The following is a 20226-nucleotide window of genomic DNA, read 5'->3' as shown; positions in this document are numbered from 1 at the left end:
AAACTCAAAACGAACCAGTACTCATACCACCTCAAATCACTACATATAAAGAAAGCTTAGGACAAAATAAAAAGACATATAACCATATAACCAGAGCCTATATAGAAAATATTCACAAAATACAAACTTTCCTAAACCAAAATCCCAGATCCAAGAATGCAAAAAACCCTGATGAAAATTATATTTACCCAAACTTTACAAGGATATAATAAATTAATTGCACAACCAAGAACTAGCACCAATTTAGTAGAAACTTGCTATCACTATGGATTATTGCGTACAGTATACACCGCCAATCAAAAATCAACTTGGAGAAGATCAATGAAAAGTGTACGTTCAGCATAAGCCTCTGTTGGTACACAATGTCCTCTCAAGTGTGAGACGAACAAACCATGAAATCCTTTCGGAGCTGCAAAAGATTTTCATGAAAAGAACATGTTTTCTCAGTGACTTGTTTGTACATGGAGCTTTCTCGAAAGGAAAAGGATGCAAGAACTTCAAGTAGTTGTATATTTTGAGCTGGATAATTTACAGCCTGATCTTCTCATGTTTCCAGTTCATTCAGATATGTTATAATTCATCTTCCATCTCATCTGGTACATGCAGCTTTTCAATGGCAGCCTGATAGAAAATGCGGATACAGTGGGAAGGACAAAGGTCAGCTTATATAATTTGAATCAGTCTTGTGATAAAATATCTCTTCAGTAGACAAGCATTAGTACAATTCAGAAACAAAGGGGTAAAGAACGAAAGAATAAGACCAGGAAAAAAGTAGGCAAGATATTACAAAGTTTCCAGCACTAGAGGACAACATCGAAGGTGATTTCAGTAGATGTCTGAAACTATTTTCTTTCTGGTATCAAGTTAGAAATAGAACTATGATAGAATAAGTAAAAGGCCGACAGAAGAAAAGAAACCATAATGCTCGACTTGCTGAAAAAAATTACCAGTATACACACACACATTATGTGCATCTGTGGGCAATTATGTGCAAATGGGCAATTACCTTAATGGTAGCAACATCAGTTGCAGATGGTTTTAAATCTAATGCCACTCCAAAATGAAGCATGGCTTTGTCGTACATATTACGCCTCTTGTATATCCGACCCATCAAAGCATAGACACTGCTCTCACGAGGAGCATGCTCTTTAAGTTCCTCTAAGACTTCTAAAGCGGCATCAAAACTTTCCGTGCTCACAAGGATGTTAGCCTTCTGATACATTGGAAGAGGGTTTTTCTTGTCTGCTACAATAGCCAGCTCCATCACTTCCAATGCCTCTTCATTTTTCTGACCATCCATAAGATGCAGATTAGAGTCTAAATTAAGGACAACATCATGTTTCAGCATAAAAATCAGAAAAGGAAACTACTACACCTTCAGAGCGTGTAATGCAGTGCCAAGATATGACATGATAACAGAAGACTGTGGATTTATACCCAAAGCCATTCGAAAGTGATGCTCTGAAAATTCAAACTTCTCCTGTCGGAGATAGATCATTCCAAGCCCATACCAGGCATTGTAATGCCTGGCATCCACACGAAGTGCACTCTGATAGCACTTAATAGCATTTTCAAAATCTTCTAAAGCAACATATCTGGAAAAATAGACAGTGAGGCAAGCTTATAAAGAAACTAACAATACACCTCTCTACAATTAAAAGAAAAGATATTCCACGCTCACGTTTGACCAATAAAGGAATGATTGAGAAAGGGGAGGAATGGGACGTACTCATGACCACAAAGCGTGTGCCCGTATGCAAATCTAGGATTTAGTTGTACAGCTCGTTGAAAATTTTTAAGAGCAGTTTCATGGTCTTTCTGTAAACTATAGCAATTCCCCATAGCACACCTGTTATACCATTGATAAAGTATTAAAACTAGGTCATAATGAAGAGAACAGATGATACTGGTTTTCCTGTTTAGCTCCAACTACTATTTGCAACAGCAAGAAACACTGTTTGGCGCCTTGAAAGATCAAAGCCTTACTTGGCACAAGAGCTCCACAAACAGAACTTATATCCAACTTTAAATGTGTGGATGCATGTAATTTAGCAGATGATAGTCTCATAGTGATGTCAACATTATATTTCAACATGCACTGTGGAGATTACATTCCAGGCTAGAATGAAAAGGTCGCCCTTCATGTTCCACTTTATTGAGGCATTTTCTCTACTAGTACAAGTAGCAAAGAATAGCAGTTTTTAACAATCCTTACATAAAATTTTATTTTTTAAATGAACAAGTCAGCCATTGGGTAAACTTCTCGATTATTTATCTACACCTTGAGTGCAAACACAGAAGTCAGAATTTTTAGACAGAAGGATGTAATTCCAATTGTTAAAAGCAACATAATGTGTCTACCAGGTTAAGAATAATCAGAAACACAAGGAGTCACATTGTCAACAACTTGATCAAGGGTAAAAAACAGCAAACATGGCGAAGGACTGATGATCAATGATACTCAGCCATTCATGAGTAAAATAAATTAATACTTGATAAGATGTTACAAATAAGCCCAAATAACCACACATCTCTGGACAAAAGGAATAAACAGCACCAGAAATATCTATATCAGACAATGTTATCTTCGGATTTTGCAGGAATTACCAAGATTGAGGAGCTAATCTATCAGTTGATACCAGCACCTGCGCCAGATAGCTCAACTTCATGTCCTCCTTGAGATGCTACAATTAAAATCAAATAGTTTGTCAGGAAAGAAAAAAAGGCAGAGAGAACATAAAGATTGGGACCCTTTTGGGACATAAGAACTAGTAGGATAACCATATATAACCAGTTTCCTAACTACCAAAAATATGCTTTTAAGACATAATTTTAATTAGTGAACAGTACCCGGAAGCAACAAAAAACACCAGAACAAAAAAACTATTGTTATTAAATAATAGTAATAATGATCATAGAATATAAGCAAATAACGGTAATGTCGACGTAACAAGGATCAAATAAAGTTTCTTCAAACCTGTCCGGCATCACCACCCCAGAGATGGTAAAATTAAAGGCAGTTAATACTTCCACACAGCAAAGCATACATGTTCTCATTGAAACACTAAAAGAGCAAAGAAGACTCACAAACAACACTGTCGAGTACACGTCCATTCCTTCTAAACTATAAGGTGAGGCCAGACGAGCAAGGCCAAATGCATGATCTGCTTCTAGGTAATCAACCATTTCGAAGTATGCTCTTCCAATCTGGCATTCAAATACGCACATCAGATACTATATAGACAGATAAATGTGGCATTCTAATTTCCTCATGAGATGCCACAATAGACAGATACCAAGAGAACCATTTTTATTTGATAAGCAACAGATACCAAGAGAACTAAAGAGCAAGTTAGGCCGAGAGATACCAAGAGAACTCAAGAGCAAGTTAAGCCGAGGGATATGTAAAAAGAAAGAATCCCGTGCCCCACCACAAGTAGAAAGGGCTAAAGACCCTCAAACACAGTACAAAATGGTCCTAAAAATTATACTAGCAAAAGTAGATGTTCTCCGGACCATGCAACGCAGTGCCTTGAATCATGATCAATAATCTAGACTGTCCAAATGACAGTTCATTGTCCTATTCAAAGGAATTCCTTCAGCACCTCACACGGCAGAATCAAGATCCTAGAAGACCACTCTTGGGAAATAGTGCTCCCTGCCAATCAATGAAATCTGAAGAAGACATGCATATCTATTCCAGGCCACTTAATATTCTTGTTGTGTACTGGAACAAAGCTATCTAATCGATATTTCTAGTACATATACATAACTATATAACTAGTCTAAACATGGAACTTATACATCATGAAAGATGAAGTTAGATTCACAAAATTAACCCCAAAAAAGAAATGAGCATGTCCAGCTAGTTTGAAGGAACCTACATACTGGAAGCAATTTCAATTAGAGACGAGCAAATAAACAGTAAAGGACAAGAATGAATATCTCCTTTGATTCCCTGAACAAGCATAAAGAGAAAACTTAAAATGAACAGGACTTTGAACGGAGGAAATATAAAAATACATACATTGCCAGTGTTATCAAAGGCGAAAAGCGCAAAAAAGCTCTAAGGTCCATGGGGGCTTTAAGCGCAAAGCGCAAATAAAGCGTGGGCTTTAATGAAAAATGGCGCAAAGGGAGAAAAGAATACAAATATATATGTTTAGTCCAAGACTAATAATTATAAACATGAATGACAAATATATGACCAAAGAAATTGAAAAAAATTTATGGTTAAGTGAAATATCAATTATTTAGTTTCACTTCTTCATAAAAGTCTCATTGGCAAGGAAAAGCTTGCCTTAGAACCTTGATGACGACACTGAAGCGCACATAGGCGAAGCGCTCAACACGTTTTGAGCCTCGCTTCCGGGCTTAAGCACGCTTAAAGCGCGCCTTTGATAACACTGTACATTGCCTCCAAAAGGATTGGAGAAAAAGTGATCAAGACAGAGAACCTTTACCTGAGAAAGAACCCATCCAGTGTGATAATGTTTGTGTGGGAGTTTGTTATAAACATCCAGTGCATCCTGTTCCACCGCAAAGCATCATATTTCAACCAAATCAATGCAGAGCATCAAATGAATGCTGAAATTTATCCATTCAGAATCAAAATGTAATACCTGACATCTATATAAACAAGAAAGTCTATAGCCTTCCCCAAGAATCCTGAAAAGGGCCAATATCTCTGAAGCACCTGAGAGGATAGATGTGCTGCTTACATTAACCCCAGAAGCAGAAGTTCCGGGCCCTTCTTGTTCAAGAGGTCTAGCATCTCCAGAAGGGTGTGACATAGTCATATTTAGCCGAGAATCATTAGAAATGTCATTGCGAGTCCCTGAGATGCAGACCTAATACAGTTACGAATAAAAACACATCTCAAAGGTAGATGTCATTTTTCTTAGGTAGCAACAGTGCACAAACACAAGAAATTCCACACGAACATAGCTGTTGGTGTTCAGCTTTCTTCATTTTTCCTTTGATTTATAGTAGTATTTTCAGATGAAAAAAAATAAAATTATCTGTACTCTTGAATTCTTTCAAATGATTAATGCATCAATCAATTGTGATCCCACACATCCAAATTGTAGTAAACCAGAACCGGGGAACTACCGAAGTAAAGTTTCAACTTTGACGAATAATAAAAGAGGTAAGGAAAAAGTCAAAAAATAGAGGGAGAAAAACAATCTCCTAAAGTTTGTGACGGAACCACTAAATTAAACAAGTATGCACAAGTCTATTCGAATTTAGGTGATCATGAAAGTAACTCAAATATAACAACAACAAAATTTGTTAGATTTTCAGAAATATCACATGTAACACAATAGCAATCCATTTGGAGCACAGGCGGGGTTTTGTGCCTCCCTTAAGTTTAGAGAAAATATCTTCAGATGATATGTCCTTATTAGATGATAGAAAATTTCCAGAAAAAACCAAACCCAACTTCTTTTTCTGTACCAGATTAATATACAAATTTAGCTCCATGCAGGCTTGGATGTCAGCATATGACCAGCCAACTGCTGTTCAAGTGTACTATATTTCTGCATAGAGAGGGGGGGAAAAGAAAGAAAAAAGTTGCCCGACACTCCGTTTTGTCTCACGCATTAATGTTGACTGGCTACAGTCAAAAGTCAACACTTCTTTGCAATTATACTTCACTTCAAGCAATTGTGTGAACCAAACCTTAGGATTCACATAAATATTTATGATGAGTCTCCACTCTAAAAAGGCGACAATGCCTAGGTTGAAAATACAATGGACAACAGAATTGTCAAGAGAAAAGGCAAAAATATCAATCACCTTCACCATAGTTTTCGGTAGCCCAAGATTGTGCCTTTCGACTTGTCATGGAACGTAAAGTCATTGAGCTCAGCTTCGAACTACCATAATATTTGGAAGAATGAATTGTTCCATTTCCAGAAGCACCAGATACATTTGAATTTGTGTTTCCAGTAGATTCTCCAGCAAGCCTTGAATTTCGTCGAGGGCCAGAATCAGAAAATAACCTCCCAGATATCTGGAAAGATGAGAGATAGTGGACTTCAGACCCAAAAAAAAGGGGGAATGGAGACAATGAAAATCCACCATATAAAGCACCAGAAATGTAAAGGGAGTTTAGTGATTAAAAGTTAAAACTGAACAAATGCACAAAATAAAGGAGATGAACAAAATCAACACCATAGTTCAACAAGCTAAAAGTTTTTAAAAAAATTCTCGTTTTTAAACCAAAAGAAGTTAAATAATACAAAATAAGAGCCTAGCCTCTAACAACCGACTTCTACAGGTGAAAATTGGTAAGGACAGCAGGCTTGCACCAAAAGCTTCACACACTAAACGCTCACTTCCAAATTACAACAAAAGAGAAAACTAATACTTAAATTGTTATGAAATCATTTTGTGAAGAAGCTTTTTTTATCACGAAAAACTTAGAATAAAAGCTGTTTCGCTTTGTGAAGAGTCATATAAAGGCATCTTGATTGATAGACATACTTAAAATGGAATATGAGGAAGTACGACATTACTTCAGTGGGAAGTTTCTATCAAAAAGCTAACAATCCTGCAGCAATTATACAGAGAAAGAAGAACTTAATATTAAAATAGACTAGATGACTGAAACCTATGTATTATAGTACTGCAGACCTTTCTTAACTTCCCCTCATCAACAAACTTTCTCCGAGGGGCCTGAATGGTTGAATTGACAGTTGCTCGTGGAGAATTATCAGCACCAGCCACAGATGCATTAGTTCCATTTTGCTGAAAATTTCTACAAACTGGAGGTGGAACCACTCCTGACAACTGCAAAGAAGTTGTATTTTACAAACTTTCGAAAAATCAAAAAGAAATTCTAGTGTTGCCAAATTGCATATAAGAATGTCAGTTGCTTCTTTAATATAGAAGATTTTGTCACCTTTACAGATTGTTTAGCCAAGCTTTTGGGAGGCCAAAAGTGCTTCTTCTTGTTTTTAAAGAAGTGTGTATGCTTAAAAAAGTGAGTTGTTTAACCAAGCTATGAGGAGAAAATAAGTGTTTCGGGGAGCAGCAGAAGTTTAAAAAGATGGCTTTTCTCCCAAAGTGCTTTATTGAAAAGCACTTTTGAGAAAATACACTTAGAAGCACTTGTTAAAAACATGGTCAAACACAAACTGCTTCTCACCAAAAGTACTTTTTAGAAAAGCACTTTTCAAAATAAACTGATTTTAGAGGCTTGGCCAATAAGGCTATTAATTTCACTTCAATTAACAAGAACATAGTTCTGTGAAACTATACAGATATCATTAGAAAGTCACCAACTATGTTCTAAACCGGAGAAGACGTTTGTTTTAGGCTCCATTGGATTGAGCATAAATTAGACATTTTCTGTGCTCTTCAAAACTTGCAATCTGCTTTAAATTAGAGTCAAATTCTCTGATTGCTACCCTCATCCTCAATCTAAAGAAACTATGATCTAACTCAGTGTTATCAAAGTGCGCTTTAAGCGCGCTTAAGCCCTAAAGTGAGGCTCAAAACGTGTTGAGCGCTTCGCCTCGCTCTATGTGCACTTCAGTGTTGTCATCAAGGTTCCAAGGCAAGCATTTCCTTGCCAATGAGCCTCTTATGAAGAAGTGACACTAAATAATTGATATTCCACTTTATCATTAAAAAAAATCGATTTCTTTGGTCATATAAATTTGTCATTCATATTTATAATTATTAGTCTTGGACTAAACATATATATTTGTATTCTTTTCTCCCTTTGCACCTTTTTTCACTAAAGTCCACGCTTTATTTGCATTTTGCGCTTAAAGCCCCCACGGACCTTAGAGCTTTTTTGAGCTTTTCGCCTTTGATAACACTGGATATAACTAACAAATACATTGTCACCATTTTTATTAGAATGGTAATGGTGTATTGCTTGGTACAATGGACAATCTAGAAAAACATGTCTCACTCGGGATTATCTGCAGAGGAGGGGATACCAGTTATGTAACAAATGGTATATGTGTAATAACAACAGAGACAATCAATCATATATTCTTGCATTGTCCTATAGCAGCACAAATATGGCAGATGTTTTACAGTATTTTGGACGTGAAGTGGGTAATGCAAAGATCAACCGCAGACTTATTTAAATGCTGGAACAGGAAAGGTGTAAAAGGGCCTTTGAAAACTAAATGGAATACAATTACAGCATGTTTTTGATGGTGCATATGGAAGGCAAGGAATAGAAGAGTTTTTGCGGGTCAAGCTAACAATACTATAAAGATCAAATCTGACTGTAATATTTTGTTCTAGTAGGATTAGGATGGATTTTGTAAATGATGTGGAAACCTTATGACAGTGCATAGATAGCTTGCAATAGAAGGTTACAGACTTCTCTTGGTTTTTGAACTTTTGGTGGTGTACTCGGGTACAACCTTTGTGCTACATCGATAATACTTACCTTTTAAAAAAGATCACTAACCTAATACTACTTTTCTTTTATGCAAACTTAGATATATATATATATATAATATATATATAATCTGTCAATGTCTAATTCTTTTTTTTGAGAAAGTAACTTTGTATTCACAAAAAATAATCATCAAAAGAATGATGAGGAGAAAAAGTTATGTTATCTTTAAAGAAAAATAAAAATTAAGCATCTTCACTGCAATGCATACAGCGATAGCAAGTAACAACCAATGAACCTTTTCTTCAGTTAGCACCAGAAGAAAAGAGTTCCTATTTCCCATATAGAAAAGACACAAAAGATAATATGTCATTGAACAGACAAACTAACAACTATGGATGTATATAAACAATGTAGAGAAAAATTGGAACAAATACTGGTTAACTAGAGACAAGATTTTTGATTGCAGATAGAATGCAAGCCATGAGCAGCAGCATAATCTTAAAAAGTAAAACAATCACCTGATTTGGTTGAGTAAATAGCAGCTATCTCTAGGATTAACAAAAGGATAAGCTGTTATCCTGTTTTTGTGGCATGCTAAGTTATCTTTATGTATAAAAGGACTTGTCAGAAAGAGGTCAAGTTAGAAGGTTCAGACATGACTATTATAAAGTCAACCCAAATTCTTTTATCAAAAAGTGAGACTTCTGATTAAGGTGAAACCATTTTAAAGTTCTACTATGATACTCCCCAAGTGAAGATAATTGGCTATTGTTTAAAATCAACTAAGGGCTTACAACAAAAAATGTTTTACAAGTCGGTATCAAATTACCTGTGATGCCATTGGTGAGGGAGTGTTGTAGAATGACATGTTAGTAGAAACCCCACCTAAATTCTGGATAGCAGCTGCTCCATTATAATTTCCAGACATTTCTCGAAGATTATTGCTGTGTGTATGTTTTGATTGCCTAGGGCTGATGTCGCCTGAGACAATATTCGTAGAAGCTACATTCTGATCATCAGTGGATGCTTGTAAATTTTGAGATTGGTTCCCTTGGTCTATGTGTTGTTTCTGAATGCAAAGCAAAGATGCTTCCCCAAAAACTGCAGCTGCTTCTTCTGCAGCACCTGGTATGTCGCCCAACAATAAGGATGCAAAATATAAAATCATAACTAAATAACAATGGCAATCAATATAACCTTCAACAACAACAACAACAACAACCCAGTGAAATCCCACTAGGTGGGGAATCAATATAACCTTCATGAAGTAGAAAATAACCTGAAAATATTATTTGGAAAAAAAGTAAATGTATGTTCAGCCATTCTTAAGTCAATGGAAATTTATGCAAAGTTTTCAAGGACAATACCACCAGTCAAGTTCGCTTTCTATATAGCTAAGTTCTCCAAAACCACTTAAGTTCACAATCCAGGCAAACAAGAGAAATATCCCAAAATTCGGCAGAAAATTTTAGAAAGTATAACAATTAGCTGAAAATACTACATTTGTTCCCAATTACTTTTAAAGATGAAGGAAATGTTTCTGCCTTTGAAAACAAAATCTCTCATCATGTCATAATGATTGTATCAAATAGTAAAATCTTTCTAAAATAAAACAATGGTATCTACACAATCCCAATGTGATGACCTGACCCTTTTTAGTTTACAAATCCGAATCATGTTCCGAGACTTCTTGTAGCTCAGGATAGCTATTTTATTTAATTTTGGACACTGGTAAATGTGTATATATTTCATCATGAGCAAAACAATTCATGGATTGTACTGAAACCATTTTTGGAAATTCTACTATCTTATTTCTATACTGAATCAAAACATCAATAATATAGACAATATCATTTTAGTATAACTGATTACGCCAAAAACATAAGATCAAAATACAATTCAATTTGATAACTGATTACACCAAAAAACATAAGATCAAAATGCAATTCAATTTGATCCTCCGCATAAAATTCAGTATTTACTATGTTCTCAAAACGCCTAGAGTTCCTCTCATTCCATACTGCCCACCAAATGCTTGCAGGAACAATTCTCCGTCTACTTCTGTTCTTAGCCTGCAGTCTGCAGACCTGCTTCCTCCCAACTCTGAAGTACTACGGACATAGTCATGATATGCCTTTGAGATTTAAGAACAGTCTCCACAGCTATCTTGTGATCTAGCAATGAAGAAATAGATGATTAACTATCTCTGCACTATCACCACAAAAGAAACATCTAGAAAATATTGATACCCCTCTCTTCATCAAGTTGTCTTGAGCCAGTACTGCTTCCTTAGCTGGCAACCATACAAAACAAGACACTTTATGTGGTATTTCAGTTTACAGAGATGCAATTACAGGACCAAATGTTTACTTGCTGAATGGGGTGATTCAACCTACTATAAACAATTTTCACCTTGAAAGATCTCATTACTTCCTTCCCACCATAAAACATCTTGTCCTGCCTCCAAATCACTGAACGATTCAATTGTGCTGAAGAAACCAGCCACTCTTTGGATTTTCTAATCATTTAACTATCTTCTGAAAGTGAAGCTCCATTCTTGAGGCGTTCAATGGGCTGCTATAGTCCTTTGTTAATGTAGGACTAAAAAGTGTACGTCTGGGGAAGAGTAATTCCAGGTTGCCACCGTGCCTATCTCATGACAATCATCCTTCTAGAAGTCAGTCTTTTTTCCCATTATACACTTTAATCTTGGTGTTGGGCTTGAGTTCATTCTATAGTGTTCTGATGGATAGCCATAGGCTTCTCCTTTTCTGACACAAATCTCCACAAGGTGTAGTATTATCTTCCTCCTCTTTCCGCCACAAAAGTTGATTTTCATTATTGTACTTCCACAACCATTTCACTCTAAGTCCCTTGGCCTTGCTCTGTCTCAATCTCCCATATCGCTTTCTAGCTATTAGTGTTTCCACTTTACCAAGTGTTATCCATTTCTTTCTTTATTTTCTTGCCAAAGAAAGTTCCTCCTGATTTTATCCAATCTATTCATAATTCCTGTGGGGATTGTAAACACATACATCATATAAGTCGGAAGGGCATCAAGGACAAAATTTGTAAGAGTCGATCTACTCCCAGAGATAGATATTGAGTCTTCCATGCCATTTTCTTCACACTTCTCAATCACAATATTCCATATTTTACTGGACGTAGATATAGTTCCCAAAGGCATTCCCAAGTACATGGTTGGTAAGGCACCAATTTCACCACCTAAGATTGCATTCAACATCTCCATATTTGGCACTACATTGATGGGATACAAGAAACTCCTCCTCTAGTTAATACGCAAGTCAGATGTTCCTTCAAATAGCACTAGAATCACCATAAAAAAAATTGAGTTGCTCTTCTTCAGCATCACAAAATATGAGTGTATCATTGGCATATTGATGATGGGTTATCTCTAAGCCGTATCTACCAGCTCTAGCAACATCAGAACCTTTTAGCCAGCCATTCAGATTTGTTGTTTTAACCATCCTTGTCTGAGACCCTTTGTGCTCTAAAAAAACATGTTGCTGGGCTATTCATAAGAACTGAGAAGCTCAGTACTAATATGCAATATTCAATCCAGTGAATTCATTTCTGTCCAAAACCCATCCTCTCCATTAGGACCATAAGATATCCTCAATTAACATGATCATATGCTTTCTCCATGTCTAGCTTACACAAAATTCCTAATTTCTTTTGCTTCAACCGGAGTCTATTGCTTCATTGGCTACTTAGACAGCATCCATGATTTGCCTTTAATGAAAGTCGTCTGTTAAAGAGTACCAATTTAGCCATCACACTTTTCAGCCTTTCTGTTAGCACTTTGGAGAAAAGTTTGTAAATGTTGACTATCAAGTAGTTCGTAAATGATTTGTCTTCCTTTAATGAAGGTCATTTGTAGAGTGTTAGAATAGGAATAGGTATATACAATTCTACTTAGAATAGGAATAGGATGTTAGAATAGAAATAGATATACAATCCTACTTAAGATAAAAATAGGAATAGTATATAGTATCCTACTTGGAAAATGATTCAATTGTAGTGTCTACAAATAAGGTCTCTATGTAATAATACAAATACACAATTCAATAATATTCTTCTCATATATTTCTCACATGGTATTAGAGTCAAGCTCATCCCAATTGTTGTTCACCGATGTTGGGCCCCCATTTATAAGTGTTCACGCTCCAGTTGAGGCTAGGCTTGCGTGGGAGTGTTGAGAAGTCTCAAATTAGCAGAGGGATGAGAAACTGATCTCCTTATATGAACTTGTACAAACATCCCCTCATGGGCTAGCTTTAGAGGTTAAGTTAGGCGCACGTATCATATTTTTACATAGTATCGGAGCTTCTCTGATCTTGGTAGAAAAGAAAAAAAAAAAAAAACTTCCGCTGCCAGCGGGCACCTATGGCCCATATATGTCGCCTGTCTGGCCATTGGTTATGTTCACAAAAGTAGGGCCAATGATATATGCATGAACCCCATATTCAAGGGAACAAAACTAAATTAGAGAGGGCATCATGCATCAATTTCCAGCGACTTTCTAGGGTTGTTTTGTGTCAACCCCATATCTATCTGTGTTTGTGTAGCATCGTGTCATCTTTCCGATGACCACTCTCATTTTGAATTGTGTAGCACCGTGCCATCATTTCGATGACTACTATCCCATTTTTTGACTACATTGGGAATCAGTGACTAATTTTTCATATTCAATTTGTGTAGCACAGGTGTCTTTTCGATGAATACTTTTTCATATTTAATTTATGTAGCACCATGCCATCTTTTTGGTAACTGCATATCTGATTTTTGTAGCACTGTGTCATCATTCCGGTTGCTACTTTCTTTTGTGTAGCATCTTGCCATCTTACTAGTGACTACTTTTTTATATTTAATTAGTGTAGCATCGTGCCATCTTTCTAGTGACTACTTTTTCATATTTAATTACTGTAGCATCGTGCCATCTTGTTGGTGACTCCTTTTTCATATATAATTTTTATAGCACCGTGTCATCTTTCCGGTGACTACTTTCTGAGAAAAGGCCCAAAATAGTCCCTCATCTTTGGGTTAAGACTCAAAGTCATCCTTGAGTTTTCACGTGGAGCATTAGTAGTTCCTCATGTTTGCAATATTGGTGCACTTTTGGTCCTCCTTCAAAATTTTGCCTATTTTTTAATATTAATTTTATTCATAATTTATATATGGAATGTTTAATCGTCATTTTATATATTTAGTAGAAATAATAACTCCATGTGGGAGATTGTGAGAAGAAAAACACCTTATTTTGTTTAGTAGAAATCGTATTGCAGGTAAAGTCGAGAAGTTCATCACGATGATTTCACGTACAATAGTACAATTTTTTCTTTTCTTGCAATGTCATATGTTAAAATGTTCTTAGTTTAGCTGCAATAATATTTATATTGAACAGAACAAGGTGTTCTTCTTCTCACATTCTCTCACATAGAATTATTATTTCTACTAAATATATAAAAAGACGATGGGTCATTCCTTACATAAAATTATGAACAAAATTAATGTTAAAAAATAGGCAAAAATTTAGGGGAGGACCAAAAGTGCACCAATATTGCAAACATGAGGGACTATTAGTGCTCCATGTGAAAACTCAAGGATGACTTTGAGTCTTAACCCAAAGATGAGGGACTATTTTGGGTCTTCTCTCTCTACTTTCTCATATCTAATTTGCATAACATCGTGCATCTTTCCATTGACTACTTTCTCTTAACCGATTTGTGTAGCATCGTGCATCTTTTAGGTGACTCAGATCTTATTTACGTAGTTTCAACTTTTGTCAATGTTGTGCGAAATCCAAGAGATCTGAGTTTTCCAGCAATATTTTTTTTGCTTTAGATTCACTTTTGCCAAAAGGCTATACTCAAATATTTGGGTTGGATTACAGTGATACTTTCTTCACTGTGATCTCGATGAAGTAGTCTATATGGAGCAACCACTTGGATTTGCTGCTTAGGGGGAGTTTAGTAGCCTTATATGTCGATTGCTAGTGGAGTTGATAATTTTTTGCATCAAATTCAGTATTTCATGAGAGACCTCGTATTGAGATTGATTGTCATTTTGTCAAAGAAAAGATACTCTCGAGAGATATTGTTACAAAATTTATGAAGTCAATTGATCAACTTGCAGATATCTTTACCAAGTCCCTCACCGATCCCCATATTAATTACATCTGTAACAAGCAAGGTGCATATGATTTGTATGCACCAGCTCGAGGGGAGTGTTAGAATAGGAATAAACAAATACAATCCTACTTAGAATAGGAATAGGATGTCAAAATAGGAATAGGTATATACAATCCTACTTAGAATAAGAAAAGGAATATAAATAGTACTCCCTCTGTCCCAATTTATGTGACTTACTTTCCTTTTTAGTCAATCCCAAAAAAGAATGACACATTTCTATATTAAGTAACAATTTAACTATAAAATGTCTATTTTACCCTTAATGAAATGATTTACAGCCACGCAAATTTATATCATTCATTTTGGACCACAAGTTCTAAAAGTCTTCCTTTCTTTCTTAAACTCCATGTCGAATCAAACTACCTAACATAAAATGGGACGGAGGGAGTATATAGTATCCTATTTAGTAAAGGATTGTATTGTAGTGTCTATAATTAAGGTCTCTGTGTAATATAGATACACAATTCAATAATATTCTCATATATTTCACATAAGAGAATCTACAAGTTAGCTCAAGATAACTATTTGGGACTTGATTGGAAAATTTCGTTAGATTCTAAGATGGTTCGACTGGGTTTGGAACACATTTTGCATAAACAACATTTTTAGAAACAAATAAAGAATCCAACCCCTCATTTTGTGCAATATGTGGTCCAAATCATAATTTAACTGTATGGTTGGATCCATTCATTATTTGTGACTCATAGAAAGTGGTTTCCTCCAATTATGAGTCCATTTGATATGTTACAGTTCAAAAAAAGTGAATAGATGAGGGCAGATTTTTTAGATGCAACAATTATAAAATACCAAATTCATCATGTTATAAAAGAAAATCTAGTGCAAACAACTATTTTTGGAGATTTTGAAAGCATAGCTTGTGGGGAAAAGGTGAAAAATATTGAGGATCAAGGAGAAACATTGAGGTAACATTTTCACACATTCTTTGATCATTATAACATATTTGGATCATGCATCTAACACCATATCCCATGATTTTGGTGGTCTTTCTTCCTTGCGGCTATATTATGGGGAACTGCCTTACCCCCGACAAAGGTGGAGGATCGTCGAGGGTCAATCGGAAACAGTTTCCCTATCCCATAAAGGTAGGGGTACGACTGTGTACATTTTACCTTAACCTTCCCCAGATCCCACTAGTGGAATTACACTAGGTTTGTTGTTGTTGTAAAAAGATTGCTAACTACAAACTCATTCCAGTGTTGATAGCTTTAAGGATATTTCAAACATTTTAACAGAACCAAGTGTTTATCAACACCTTATTTTCAGTTTGTGCACGACTATCCAAACACGTATGTGCTTATTCATAAATTCAACTCCAACACTTAAAAAGTGCTTTTTTGCACTTGATGTACACTGTAACTACAACTCATTTTAGTGTTAATAGCTTCAAGGTTATCTCAAACATTTTAACAGAACAAAACGTTTTATCAACACCTTATTTTGAGTTTCAGCACTTCTATCCAAACAGATGTACTTATCCATAAATTCAGCTCCAACACCAAAAAAAGTGTTTTTTTAGCACTTGAGGCGTAAAACCTACTTAAATTCTGCACTCCAATCACAAATTGTATAAGAAATTCTAGCTTACGAAATTTAAAGAAAGGTTTCCTGGTAGTCACAGAGTTGATAAAATTGATTATTAAAGTAGTTTTTATAACTGAGAAGTCTACTCTCTGGTTTCAAAGCTCGGGGGCTGATTGGTCCAACCGTCTACCTTTGTCCATTTAAATACCAGATATCTGGTCCACAACTCAGCGTCCAACATTGTGTTACTATTGTTTTGGGGACAAAATTGATTATTAATGTTGTCGCAATAACAAATATCAAAACACAGCAAAATATTGCAATAGACCTTAAATGTTTGCTCAAATTATTCTGGCACAAACCTAGTATACACAACTCCTCATATGCAGCCCATAGCAATGGATCCAATAACAATGCCTGATTGAAATGCTGGATGGAACTATTTCTTCTATCTGTATACCTGAAATAACTATCAAGTTCATGAGTACCTTGGAGGAGTGCAATCCAGGCTTTTTACAATAGAAGATCATCACTATCGCAACTCTTCTTAAGCTCCATCAATTGTTGATTAACAAAAGGTTAAGGCAAAAAAGAAACAGAAAAATATACCAAACCTTAGGGAATATCTCCAGAGATATCAACAACATAACATCCACAAAAAAATTGAGGCCAAGCTTCTTAAGGTTTTTTAAAGGAAAAGGTGAAAAGGAATTATCATCTTAAAAAGAGGTGGTTATGAGGTCTGCGACGCTCTTAGATGGTCTGAGATGCATATCTGCTACACTGATGTATCCAACAAAAAATGTGGTTATAACTTATAAGGCAGTAGAGATTATTCTCCTACAAAGATCAAGGGCATCAGAATGTCAATGTCCAGTTTGGTTTTTTTGGCGAAACATGAATGCATTGTGGTGAAAAAACATGCTCCTCAACTATAATGACCAAGTCCCAAACACTGAAATTTAAACAAAAAAGACTGGCCAAATACATAGATAGGGGAGCCCCTTTAACATGACACCTTTTGTAAGATAGCCTTATAAACTTACAGAATGATTAGACACTTGAACTTGTTCCAAATGTATCGTTTGAATACAAGTATATTTTTCCCTTCTTCCTTTTTCCAAAAATTATCTGGAAAAAACTCCTAACATTTCAACCCATCTCTTTCTCATTCCAGCAAGCATCTGAATGAAACAAATTACATAGTTCCATTTAAATGAAGGAAGAAAGGTTGTGTCCAATTACTGTGATGAAGATGTTCCGCCGGCGAACAAACTATTTTACACAAAGGTCCAACATAAAGTGTTGATTGATACTGATAGCATGATTATAGGAGTAGAATGATTTGGTATTGAATGTAATTGATTGTAATTGCCTAGGAATTGATTATGTGATATTGTCTTTCCTAATTTAGTCTTAGGACTCATTGTATAAGTACTCATTCTCATTGATTGTATATTCACGAAGAAATACAAAGAAGCTTTTTCTTCTTCTTGAAATCTTCATGATGAGGTGAGTCATCTACCTCGCATCACTGGGGTTCCGTTTTTTTATCAAAGTGGTCGAATTTTCTCACTTTGGTTGGTTGTCCGCAACACAATCTCCACCTGGTCAGTTCCTTTTGGAATTTTTTTCGTTGAGGTCGCTAAAACATTTTGAGCCTACAACTATATTAGTTTTTAATTTTATTCGATCATCGGAATTAGGCTTCCGGTGCAACACTAGCTTTCAAGCTAGACCAATTAGTAATTGGTTCACTTTACATTTCATTGCCAAGTGAATCTCATGCACTTGGTCTTAAAAATACAAGTGTTCGCAGGACACGCTTCAGTCAAGTAAAAGTGTCTAGATGGTTACTAGAGAAGCTTAAAATGTCTATCTTCCAAAAAGTGCAAATTTTAAGGTGCTATCTAAGTATTTAGCCAAAAAGATATTCAAGAAAAAATAATGAAAGAATCTTATTAATTCATATAACCCATTCTGCACATTAATGAAATGTTTATTTTCACATAAGAATAGAAGAATCAATATCTTTTAAGTTAATAAAGTTTGGCATTGTTCAAATACTTGATGGTGCAGTTTCCATAAAATTATGTACTTAAAAGAAAAAGGAAATGATGTTGAGTCTATGCTACCATTCTTCTCCATCATACTACACTTCAATACGAGAATAATTTTCACATTAGAATAGAAGAATCAAGTTTTTAAGTTAATAAAGGTTGGCCATAGTTCAAACATCTAATGATGCAGCGTCTATACTATTCTTTACTTTACTTACAGTAAAAGGAATAGATGACAGTACTATCCCATTACATTCTCCTCCATCATATAAAATAGCAAGTAGAGGATAGTGACTTTTATCAGCACGAAGTACCTTTCATGTGCACTAACAATTTGATGATGATATAGTGAACACAACCAAAATTCATTGTCATAGTGAAGTATTAGCTTCATTATTCAGATAGATCAAACCAATTTCAGAATTAAGAAGCAAGGCTAGAAGTTAATCCTTCTCTTAAATAAATAATATATAAAATATGAACCTGTAAATAAGACCAAGAAGGTAATGCCCAGCTGCACCATTTGGAACCTACACAACAACCAATTAGCTATAAATTAAAGAAGCATGTCAATGGCTAACAGGAATAAAATAACTGGAGATGACAATACTATAAAATCTGCAAAGTGGATAGATATTTGGAAGGATGGTTTTTACGACTCTACCTCTGCAGTTGGCTCATTAGGAGGGCAAAGTGCTGTCTCAGCTTCAGTGAGAAGATCCATCTGAAAGCATGATAGTGCAAACAAGTAGCGGGATTGAGCCATACTTGTCCCTTCATATAAAAATTTAAAAAGGGATGATTATGAGCATAATCTCAAGGACAAGTGTTATCAGAAATCGGAAGATAATAGGGAGGAAAAAAAAAGATATTGCAACACAAAATGCAGTCATATTGACTGAGAATACAACACGCACCCTTGAGAAGATGATATGCAGCATAAGCCTGTTGGTTGTGCAGGTAGCAGCCAGCTAAAAGCTGCATATTTGTCTGCAATGGACATAGTACATTATAGGAAACAAGAGAATTGACCAACTTAAGAGATTTCAACAAAAATGCATTAAACCCTCACATTCTTGAGTCAAATTCCACTAAGGGCAACAAGAAACAAAAAGTGAACTCCAAGAACCTAAAATCTCTATAAACGACAAATTGAGTAATACATATGTTTACAAAGAATGATGAAGTGAAAACAAAAAAGTGTGGAGTACCTCAGTGGGGAACTCGGCACAGAGTCGTTCACACATGAAAATGGCGTTGTGGTACATAAATTGGCCAAGGCTGTTTTGCACAGATTCAGCTAGTAGGGTTTCCATTGATGCTTGAACTCGAATTCAAAGAGAGACGAGGTTAGAGAGGGAGAGAGAGAGAGAGAGATTCAATTTTTCAATTTCAATTTGAGAGAAGTTGCCATTATTAAGTTAGTGGATTTCTCTTGATTTCAACTCACAAAAAGTGATAAAAGAAACAGATTTTCAGAGGCCAGTGATTGCTCTTATATGTTAGTACTAAAATTAAAAATTCTGAGGACCAGATTACCCTTGCTTCTAATTGTCCCAACTCCTTTTACTTCGGGGGATTTCAGTATTTTAAACTCTTTGTACTCCCTCCAAATTTAGATTTATAACTATGCATAATCAGATAAAAATTTACAATTTGGGGTAGGTAAAATTCGGGTAGAGATTATAAGATGGAATCGAATTTACTAATAATGTGAAAATTTAGGTCAAATATATTTCCATCGTAAAGATGAGCTATGGGATTAATTGAGTGGGTAGATTTTGGGTACAAATGGATTTTAATTATTTTTTAAAGAAAAAAAATTAGAGAAATGTGATGATTTTTATTGGTTTCAATCAAGTATTCGATATTCATATTGAGAGTAGAGCTGTCAAAAAGGGTCATCCCAGCCCCACCGGGCCCAAGCCTCGAGTGCCAAGGAATTTGAAGGGCTAGGGCGGGCTAGCCCTTCTGTTTCTCTTTTTAATTTTTTTTTCTTTTCAAACTTATAATTCTATAACATCAAAAAATGAAAAGATTT

General features: G+C 35.5%; 1 protein-coding gene across 1 annotated transcript; it reads right to left on the bottom strand.

The window, feature by feature from the left end:
* Positions 1-362: 362 nt before the first annotated feature.
* Positions 363-19561, bottom strand: LOC125820681 (cell division cycle protein 27 homolog B). Its single transcript, XM_049500103.1, has 16 exons — positions 19397-19561; positions 19103-19175; positions 18850-18959; positions 18669-18715; positions 16488-16585; positions 9201-9496; positions 6640-6795; positions 5800-6016; positions 4623-4837; positions 4464-4529; positions 3088-3207; positions 2608-2684; positions 1730-1849; positions 1376-1595; positions 1007-1288; positions 363-621 (listed from the first exon to the last, which is right to left on the bottom strand). The coding sequence occupies exons 1-16, from the start codon at positions 19499-19501 to the stop codon at positions 571-573; spliced, it is 2253 nt and encodes a 750-aa protein (XP_049356060.1). The 5' UTR covers positions 19502-19561; the 3' UTR covers positions 363-570.
* Between the last annotated feature and the right edge of the window lie 665 nt (positions 19562-20226).

Source organism: Solanum verrucosum, unplaced genomic scaffold (assembly GCF_900185275.1).
Source record: "Solanum verrucosum unplaced genomic scaffold, falcon-dt-bn FXZP01000117.1, whole genome shotgun sequence".
Lineage (NCBI taxonomy): Eukaryota > Viridiplantae > Streptophyta > Magnoliopsida > Solanales > Solanaceae > Solanum > Solanum verrucosum.
Note: the sequence above shows the minus strand (reverse complement) of the source record. Positions and strands in the feature narration are given on the sequence as shown.

Coding starts and splice junctions, on each gene's coding strand:
- LOC125820681 (XM_049500103.1), bottom strand. CDS start 19,501: ATGGAAACCCTACTAGCTGAATCTGTGCAAAACAGCCTTGGCCAATTT. Junction 9,497..16,487: donor TGAGGAGTTGTGTATACTAG/GTTTGTGCCAGA, acceptor GCGACATACCAG/GTGCTGCAGAAGAAGCAGCT. Junction 4,530..4,622: donor CTTGTTTATATAGATGTCAG/GTATTACATTTT, acceptor GCGGTGGAACAG/GATGCACTGGATGTTTATAA.